Here is a 10,671-nt window from a genome sequence, read left to right on the forward strand (position 1 = left end):
GTGATGAAGCAGGTGAGGGTTCGTTTTTGTATTTGGAAACTTTTGACTGTACGACAGAAAGCACATCGTGTACATTTTGAGACCAAATTTAGTATAGCTTTTCGATTGCAGACGCCTTTTTGCGTATAATTCCATTAATAAATGTCCACGTCACCTTCTGATAGCTGTGAGGAATTCCTCCGCGTCGCCCCCTAGCAGGTGACGCATGCGCACTGCGCACAGTCTTAGCCGAGCTACGGAACGTGAGGCTGGTGTTATGGATTCTACAATGGCTTTTAAATTCTTAAAATAACCAGTGTAATGCTCAACGGACACAATTATACAAACACCGGTCATTGCACGTATACTCTAACTTCTTCCCTGCTGTTTAACCATGCCGGTAAGTCGCTCCGCCCATTTGTATTTTGTGTTTTGTTCGCCAAGGGTTCCTCCCTTCCTCCGATCCCAATGATGTGATGCTAACCGGTTAGCCTGTTAGCTCACTCGCCGTTAACCAGAATGTTGGGAAAATGTGGACTTTGTGCTTTGTCGTTGTCCGTTTCAACGAATGAGTTTAGTCACTGGAAATGTTTCTCATTTTTTCTCATCGTTGATGTCATCTGTAATCTATTGTTAGCGTCTCGTCATCCTTAGCAACCAAGCGCCAACTAACAGAAACTAGTGCTAATTAACCAATCTACTCAGAGTCTCATGGCGTTATTAATCAATTCAAGCCCTTTCAATTTTCCACTATGACTGTAACCGACCGTGATATCTTGCAGAGCAATAAAGTTGAAAAGCCGGAGGTGTGCGATAACGTCAAGGTGGTGGTACGATGTCGTCCGCTGAACCAGAAAGAGACTGCGATGTGCCACAAGCTGGCCGTCACCGTGGACGAGTTCCGGGGTACCATCACGGTCAACAAGCTGGAGACTCAACAGGAGCCTCCCAAAACATTCACCTTTGACACGGTGTTTGGACCAGAAAGCAAACAGCTGGATGTCTACAACCTTACTGCCCGGCCCATCGTTGATTCGGTGCTGGCAGGATACAATGGTATTAATAACATAGTAGTATTATGTGATAATGTTTTGCCTAATAGCCTGTGTGGATTCACATACACCCACTAGACACTTTAGGTAGCCCTCCACAGTCTGGTCCGCATAAAGCTGAATGATGTTATAATACATTGTCATGAATCATAACCCATCGTTTCCCAGCCTTTATTGGGCCAAGCCCCCTATTTTACATGAATATAATCTTATTTTACAACAACAAAGTACACAAGATGTGTCAGAAAAGTTCTAGGTCATGTACTGCTGTCATAGGTGATACACCAGCACATCTACGAAGAGATCCTGCTTCAATCATTGCAAAACCCATTTCATGTGTATCAGTCTTCAATAGCCATTATGATACATTTTGCAACCCATATTGAATCTCAGTGGGATTTTTTTTTTTTTTTTTTTGCATCTATGTGCTTCTGTTTATTTCAGGTACCATCTTTGCCTATGGCCAAACTGGAACCGGTAAGACCTTCACCATGGAAGGTGTACGAGCAGTGCCAGAGCTCCGAGGGATAATCCCCAATTCCTTTGCGCATATATTTGGTCACATTGCCAAAGCAGAGGGAGACACTAGGTACGTAAAAATGTCAGATTTGAGGCTTTTATTTCTTCATGATCAATATTGGCCCCTTCATTTATATTATTCTATTTCGTTGTCTAAACAATCTAAAATTTCATTAAAATGTTAAATTTCATTCAAATGTTAAATTTGCACCTAAAACATTCATGCCATGTCTTTTTTTTTTTTTTTTACTTGCACAATGCATCTAAACATTGTGTTTCTTGAAAAATTAGAAATGATATTGGAGCAACTACTAATATTTTGATGAGTCAAAGACTGTTATACACCTCGACAGGTTTCTGGTTCATGTATCATACCTGGAGATTTATAATGAAGAAGTGCGTGACTTGTTGGCCAAGGACCAGATGCAGAGACTGGAGGTATCATATCTATAACCAAAAATAGTGTTGATTCAGTGATTCTTCCTTGAAACAGCTGCAAAAAATACTGCTTCATTTGTAGATTGGCGTCTAAGGATATCAATCATTCTTGTGCATCATAAAGTGTCTTTTTGTTTTCCATATTAGGTTAAAGAAAGACCAGATGTTGGTGTATATATCAAAGATCTTTCTGGATATGTGGCGAACAATGCTGACGACATGGACAGAATCATGACTTTGGGCAACAAAAACCGTAAGAAGAGAATTAACAACCACTCATTCCAACTTTAGTGTTTAGTGTTTGCACAGATTTTCAATAGAGTGATGTGGCAACCCCAGCCTGCAAATAACAAGGAAATCAAAATGACTGTAAAGAGGTTTTAACAACAAGCCTGTACTTTGCAAAACATTGAGTAGCCTCTTAACTCGCATACAATAGTTGTTTGTGTGGAGCTTCATCAATGTTTTGATCCAACCACCTGTTTTCTGCATCTTAGGTTCTGTTGGTGCCACAAATATGAATGAGCACAGCTCTCGATCACACGCCATCTTCACCATCACCATTGAGTGCAGCGAGAAGGGCGTAGATGGAAACCAGCACGTGCGCATGGGAAAGCTTCATCTTGTTGATCTTGCAGTATGTCAGCTATATTACTTCCACAAACGGAAATTATCACAGTAACTTATCAATGGTTATGATCAGCGTGTACATATTTCTTTCCTCTCTGTGGTCAAAACTAAACCCCTATTCGCAATACTGGCGTAAAAATACATTTACTAGAGTGTCAAGCAGGAAAATGTGTACAACACAAGAGTGCAGAGTAGTTATTTTTCAATATCCCTTGGACAGAATTTGGCAGTCAAGGGAAACACTGCATCAAGTTTAGCCTTCACCACGGCTAAAGGGTTTGATTGTGGACATGGCCTGATTCTTACTATTAATTTAATATGTGTACCTCCCTCGCAGGGTTCAGAAAGACAGGGTAAAACGGGGGCCACAGGCCAGCGCCTGAAGGAAGCCACAAAGATCAATCTGTCACTTTCCACTTTGGGTAACGTCATCTCCGCCCTGGTGGATGGCAAGAGCACCCATGTGCCCTACAGGAACTCCAAACTTACCCGCCTGCTGCAGGACTCCCTTGGAGGAAACTCCAAGACCTTGATGGTAAGGCCAAACAAAGGAGATATTTTACCGAGACTTCAGCGTGCTGACGTTTTGGCTTGTCGCCGACCAGTGTGCAAACATAGGTCCCGCGGACTACAACTACGACGAGACCATCAGTACTCTGCGCTATGCTAACAGAGCCAAGAACATCAAGAATAAGGCCAGAATCAACGAGGACCCCAAGGAAGCTCTATTGCGCAAATTTCAGAAGGAAATTGAGGATCTGAAGAAGAAACTTGAGGAGGGTAATATGTTTCTTCCTGGCCCCACTTGAGCTGAGCACACTCTTCTTATGTTGTAGTCTTTGTGACCTTATACTGTTCCATAATGCCTTGACCATCCCAGGTGAGGAGATCTCCGGCTCGGAGGGCAGCGGCTCGGACGAGCCCGATGAAGGGGACGAAGAAGGAGGGGACGCGGGACAAGGACGCAGGAGACGAAGAGGTAACAATTACAAGGCCTTGAATCTGTTTTCTCGATTTTGTGAACTGCTTTCTTGATGGACGTTTTGTCAGTAGTTTTCTCAGGATTTTTTTTTTCTATTCCATCACTATGCTGGTAGCAAAATGCATATGACACACACCTCACATCCTCACATCCCATTATTGCTGAAGTTGATGAATGTTAGATTTTGTTCATTTGTAAATGCCCACTGTCAGCTCATGGCTCAGCTTTATTCTACTCCTTCAAGCCTTCACCTGTACCAGTTTTCATTCATTGACCTGTGTTAAGTGTTCTTATTTTCTTTGTCTTTGCTGTATCGGTATTTGTCTAACATTCATGTGTTCTTTCTCCTCCTTTTGCCTTTGTCTTTACAACTCTTCTTCCTCCAAGAAGAAAGAGGTCGGTGTAAGAATATTTATGGTCCATCTGTCCTGTAGCAAATGTTTTGCTTTTAACGAAAGCATATGACATATTCTGAGGTTATTTTCAAGTAGGTTGTTGCTAAGCCACATCTGACATTTCTGTTCAAGATTCAATTCCCTCTGTGGTTTGTAACTATTGTACAATTAAAATATTAGATATTGCAGAATCCAGTTAGCACATATTGTTATTTCAGGGAAGAAGAAGGTTTCACCAGAAAAGATGGTGGAGATGCAGGCCAAGATTGAAGAAGAGAGAAAGGCTTTGGAGGCCAAGTTGGACATGGAGGAGGAGGAGAGGAACAAGGCAAAAGCTGAGCTGGAGAAGAGGGAGAAGGATCTTCTCAAAGCTCAGTGAGTAAACCAGAAGAATACAAACACATCTTCACATACTTAAAATAAATGTTTCTTTCACAGTGCACAGTCAAAAGTTTGGGGGGGGGGGGACTTTTCGTGTCTAACGTAACAGTTTTGGAGGGGACTTTATTGTTGGAGCCTGTTTCTGTGTATTGAGGTTTAGGATGTTTAAAAATTTAAAAGAAAATCACATTTCTCACCACATATGCTCATATTATCACTCTTAGGCAGGAGCATCATCTTCTGCGTGAGAAATTGTCAGCCTTGGAGAAGAAGGTAATTGTAGGGGGTGTCGACCTCCTAGCAAAGGCTGAAGAACAGGAGAAGCTTCTCGAGGAGTCCAACAGTGAGTTGGAGGAACGCCGACGGAGGGCGGAGCGCCTTCGCAAGGAACTGGAGGAAAAGGAGGTAAGCACATAGCATGGGAAATCAACTCTTGTTTGTTTGTTTGTTTGTTTGTTTGTCTGTTTGTTTAACTGATTGGTGTTTTTTTTTTAATACTGTAATTCGTTGTGGGGGTCACATTCCAGACCACAAGCACATTGCAGCACAATATATGGAGGGAGCTGTCTTAAAGATGGCTTGTCAAACTCTTCCTACCTCTGGGTATCTGTGTAAATCTGCATCTGTGTATTTCCAAAACAGCAAGAACGCTTGGACATTGAGGAGAAGTACACAAGCCTTCAGGAGGAGGCCCAAGGAAAGACCAAGAAACTGAAAAAAGTCTGGACCATGTTGATGGCTGCCAAGTCAGAGGTAAGTGACTCTGGCGGTGATGTATATTCAGCATAAGTTGAATTAGATTTTGAAAGGAGCCTCATCAGACCTTCTTCAAAGTTGAACACCCTGCAGGTGGCAGAAATGTGCCATTTCACAAATCTGACGCCACATTGCTCCTCAATTTTTGTAAGAATCAGTTGAATTGTGCTCGCACCAAATGCTTGTGAAAACGTTTGTAGGCACTAATTGGGATTTGCTTGGATATGCCATACGCCCCTTCACATTGAGTCTTCTCCTTCCTACTTCAGTTGGCAGATTTGCAGCAAGAGCATCACCGAGAGATTGAGGGCCTCCTGGAGAACATTCGCCAGCTGAGCCGGGAGCTGCGACTCCAAATGCTGATCATAGACAACTTTATTCCTCAAGAATATCAGGTCTGCGTCTATTTATTTTTATATATTTTTTTCAGTAGTTCATACATGCTGAGAGCTCTGTCCCTCCCTGTGTAGGAGATGATTGAGAACTATGTGCACTGGAATGAAGACATTGGAGAATGGCAGCTGGTAATTGTTTTATTTTGCTAGCTTGACTATGGAGCTGAGACTCCGCGTTTTTTTTATTTGATGAAGTGAATCACGATGGTCCTCAAGCTCCAGATTGTCTATAATTTGTGTTTTCTCGTGTCAGAAATGTGTCGCTTTCACTGGCAACAACATGAGAAAACAAACACCTGCTCCAGGCAAAAAAGAAAAAGACGTAAGTCTTTTCTGCTCTACTTGTTCTCGTCCAATTGACAAATATTCGACACCTGTCGCTTTTCTTCTCAACACCGTGCTTGACTCTCATCCTGCAGCCTTTCGAGGTGGACCTGTCCTATGTGTATTTGGCCTACACAAAGGAGAGCATGCAACAGTCACTGATGAGGCTTGAGAGACCCAAAACCTCTAAAAGTAGCAAGAGTGGCCGGCCCAAGACTGGTCGCAGGTAAACACAACACAGATCACAAGTAAAGCTTACTAGAACTTTAGTTGGGGTTAGTTGGGGTTAATCGGAGGTCCATAACCGTTTTTTTATGAGATATGTACATTAAATAGAAATCTGTGACAATGATGACTATTGCAATGTCAATTCGACCTGTTGTTGACCTAATGAATACATCGCAGCAGTTGTGCTGACAGCAAGATATAATCTCCGTTCTGAGAAGCCGCCTTCCTGATAGAGCGCCACTAACGCTTATCTCTTCTTATATTACCTCTTGACAGGAAAAGGTCTGCAAAAGCAGAGGCGGCCGTCGAGTCCCCTCAGCAGTGAAGACATGGCGATGTCAAGAAAAGAAGCCTCTCGTATAAACTGATGATCCTTATTTAAAAAGAAAAAATGATCTGAGTACACTGACACAGGTTTAAATGTGACGCGGCTGAAGAGCTATTTGGAGTATTATAGTCAATAGGATCCCCGGCTTCACACAATACTGTATCTTGGAAATCCATTTCAACAGCAGCGGCCCCTCTTATTGGGGCTCTGCGTCGAACGGGAGATAAATCTGGGCTACTTCCAGCTCATGGCTACATTTGTTCTTTTTCCGCAGCAGCAGATCCTTTTCATTTAAGTCCGAAATTCCAAGTTAGTTCTACAAAGACTGTGTCACTGAAAAAGAACGGTCCCAAATAGCTCAGGCTAACGTTTTCAGTAATAGATGTGAACATATGTTAAAACTTTCAACTGAATCTGTATGTTCTGATGACCGACGGCAACTGTTGTGTTGGTTGGAAACTCCATGCAGTCATCTGCAATGATGAAGATCCTGAAGTCAAATTCAGTTTTTGAAGATTCAGGCTTCTACTCTGAAAAGAGATTACGTAGTTGTAAGTATTTAGGTGAAAGTGCGCTTTCTACTATTTCACGTGGGTGCAAAGTTTTGGGAATGTGCATGCTAGCCAGCTTTCTCATTAGTGCCACGTGTTCATCTATCATTTTGAAAAATTACAGCTGTATTGTTGAGATGCACCATATTTACTCTATGCCTTAGTATATTGCACTTGTATGAGGCTCTGTGAAGGTCATGTTAATTTCACTTGCCTGTTTCATAGTGGAGGCAAAACGGCTTTTGTTTGATATCACGATACATGTCAAATGTTTACATTCACCCTGGAAATTTTATTTATTAAATTATTTTACACATGTTTACCTCACGTTTGTGTTGTTCTTTTTGTCTTTCTCTTGATGGTGTAGATGACAGTGGTGATTAATAACGTGCATTTACGTACCCATTTTCCTGTATGCGTCGGGCTTGGATGACTTTCTTTGTAAGATAAGGCTTCCCTCTCACCACCCGACACCGTAGGCCAGACATATAAAGAAGGTAAGCGATTATTGTCTCAAATCGGTACTTAGCAGAAAAAAATGTTGCTCCTTCAATGAAGTCGTCGGCCTGTTTGCAGCCTTCTTGTCTTTTCATCAAAAAGTCGAGGCAGTCATCAGTTCTTGGTAATGTCAGTTATGCCATATCTTCTCCACTAAATGACTGTTTTCACTGAGTCCTATGGTATGATTGATTATTTTCCATCCTGGTTCTGACTGATACCTTTTGAGCAATTTGATCCCTCTGTTGTTGTGAAAGCTCTTTACAACATGTGACTGGAAACATTTTATTTGGTGCACCTGAAATGGTGACACTGACTCCTACTTAGTATGAGTTTGAATGAGATTGGTTGATTCTGAACACAGGCACGTGCCCAGTTATATCAGGGTGTGCAGACTTATGCAACCACGTACTGTCAACTCCTTTTGGGGTTATTTTTGGCACAACTGTTTTGAGAGAGTGAGCAATTTTAATTTTTTCTATCCGCTGTATGTACATGTCCTTGTAATTGATTGGCGATCGCCTCTCGATCAAAATCAGCTAGAATGGAGGAACTTTACATAAAATGAATCATATTTATGTGTGGTAAACTAAATAAATAATACAAATAATTTTAATAAAAATGTACTCCACTTTAGTCACTTTGGTTGTTTTATTTCAAGTTCTTTGGTATGAAGATAGAGTCCAAAATTCTTCTAGACTTAAGTATACCATGTTAGAAATGATTTAACGTTTTGCTAAGTCAACAGTATAATGAAAAAATAAATATCAGATTTTATAATTAATATATAATTAATAAGTTATTCTGATGAAAACATACAAGCAATCGTCACTTTTATCAGAACAACTGCTGGAGTGCACATTTTGCGATGTCTTCCAACAATTTGCACAGAGGATATTTTGTGTTGTTTCTCAGGTGACATGTCTCGACTCCATTCTGGAACACAACATGAACATGAGTTGAGTAACACACAAGACTTGAGGAGCGAAACCCTATGTTCTTATGAACAACAACTATGTCTGTTGATAACATTATTTTTTATCAAAAATCTAATTAAACTTTTCTAAATCATTTTTGCACTGATTCTGAACTTGCCCTCGATTTTGTCTCGAGCACATCAGATTTTCATATTGACAACAATAATATTATTAATACAATAGCATAGCCGTTCATGGGGGTGAATGAGTTAAATGAGAATATCTCAAAAACCTGATGAGCTCATCTTAAAAAACAACAACATATTGACACAAAATTTGCTTTTGAGAAGTGTAATAGGAGTTTACCTTCTTATTGTACTGATGTAGATTACGGGCAAGTATTTTTAGTTCTTCACCAGTAGTTTTGTTCACGCCTTTCTCAGCTTTGCAAAAGGAACTTTTCTGTAAAGATAGGTCCCTGTTAATGATGTCAACTTTCTGTCCAGGTGACAACCTTACCTACCTTGTTGCTTTACGAAAATGTCTCACACTTACCTGACATGTTGCCATGTTTGGCTTTTGCACCATTCCACGCGACTTTGAAAAACTATTTTTCAAGGTTTTCTCAGCTTCGCAAAAGAAACTTTTCTGTCGAGAAAAAAAAACACTGTTATTAATCGGGTCAAGTGCTTACGTTTCTGTCTTTTCAAAATGTCTCAAACCTACCAGACATCTTGTGGTGCTTGGCTTTTGCACCATGAGAGTCAGTTGCGGGGACTGTAAAAAAGGCAAAAATCATCAATATAATAAAATAAGAATGATATTTTTATCATTTTTGTTTGAATACACCGTATGTACTTACTGGGAGAAGACATGCATTCTCTGTTGCTTCCTGGATACTCTTTAGCTGGATATCATCAGAAAGCACAAAGGATGCTGAAAAGAAGGCCGAGAGTACGACTATTACATCAATGTTAAGTGTCATCATGATTTCGAAAGCGAGCGCAGGCCGACGATGTCAGGTGGGGCAAAAAAACGATAAGCCCTACTTTCAGATGCTCTGCTTTACATAGGAGGTGTAAGAGGAAAGAAAGACCATATAAGGACTTAAAGTAGCGTGGGTCCACGCATGTGACCCGCGCCCACATTGAGTAGCACCTCGACATTTATTGTACGTATTAGGGGTGAGACAAAAACTAATTCATATTGGAAAAATCGCTTTTAATTTGATCAATCGAATTGATACATTTTAAAATAGACCAGTAACGTACATGGAGATACCTCATTTTCTACCGGTATTATTGAATATGATTCAGTGTCCATTTCTTATTATATATAAGTGAGAATCCAGTCTGCATTTCACGTGTGGATGAATACATTCACTGGTTTACAATGTCAGTTTTAGCAAGGCCTTGGTGGTGCAAAGGTTAAAGGCGCTGGTTTGACTTCTGCCTCAGGCCTGTTTCGGTCCAGCTTATTTTTCAACTCTAGTTTGAACTCCTACTTACTCTACGTAAACCTCTATTTTAAACTAGGGATATTTATGTATTTATTTAACTTTTTATTTTCCCCTAAATATTCAGTTTATATCTTTTTTTTTTTTTTTTTGCAGATAGTGCAAAGCCTGCCCGGTGTGCACAAAAGCAAGATTTTTACGCCTGTTTGGTTTGTGGCTGTGATCGCAACGGCCTGCGTTGGACTTGTTGTCTAGTAGCGCTCCGCTGAGGTGCATATTTGCAATGACAAGATGGACACACGAGAAGTGTTAAAAATAGTTCCACAACAGCTTTTCTTCTTTCTGCATGTGCCAAGAGATTCATCTGGTGCTTGTTGTTGTTTCAGAGCTGCTTGGGTGTCCGACTAGATGGCAGAACTACGGAAAATACTGTTACTTCTTCGGATTGGACAGGATTTCGTGGAGTCAGGCTGAGATCATTTGTGTTATGAAGGGGCCACCTGATGAGCATTGAAAACCAACAAGAGCAGGTAACGTGTCTCTCTTTCTCAATCGCGCACTCACTCGACCCAACTGCCTCTTTCTCATTGCACTTTCTGTCTTTCTTGCAGAAGTGGCTGGCGTCGCATATATGAACTTTGCGGACCTGGATGGGCCTGCACCGCAAGTTGCATGAGAGCAAAGTGCGGCAGTGGACAGACGGAACACCTTACCCCAACATGTCCTTCCAGTGAGCGCCATATAGCTTTAGATGATGACGATGATGACTAAACTTGAAAAATACCTCAGGAACGGAGACAAAAGAGGGAGTGGACCACACATGATTGGCGTATTTATCTTTA

The 10,671-nt window shown here is 41.0% G+C and overlaps 1 protein-coding gene across 1 annotated transcript; it reads left to right on the top strand.

Moving 5' to 3' along the window:
* Window positions 1-199: 199 nt before the first annotated feature.
* On the top strand, window positions 200-7,285 carry kif3a (kinesin family member 3A). The gene is made up of 17 exons (XM_061286035.1): window positions 200-379; window positions 762-1,035; window positions 1,476-1,620; window positions 1,904-1,988; window positions 2,136-2,241; window positions 2,486-2,625; window positions 2,956-3,153; window positions 3,224-3,398; window positions 3,499-3,597; window positions 4,214-4,370; window positions 4,601-4,781; window positions 5,019-5,129; window positions 5,402-5,527; window positions 5,603-5,656; window positions 5,781-5,849; window positions 5,947-6,077; window positions 6,356-7,285. The coding sequence occupies exons 1-17, from the start codon at window positions 374-376 to the stop codon at window positions 6,402-6,404; spliced, it is 2,106 nt and encodes a 701-aa protein (XP_061142019.1). The 5' UTR covers window positions 200-373; the 3' UTR covers window positions 6,405-7,285.
* The last annotated feature ends 3,386 nt before the right edge of the window (window positions 7,286-10,671 follow it).

This window comes from Syngnathus typhle, linkage group LG1 (genome assembly GCF_033458585.1).
Source record: "Syngnathus typhle isolate RoL2023-S1 ecotype Sweden linkage group LG1, RoL_Styp_1.0, whole genome shotgun sequence".
Lineage (NCBI taxonomy): Eukaryota > Metazoa > Chordata > Actinopteri > Syngnathiformes > Syngnathidae > Syngnathus > Syngnathus typhle.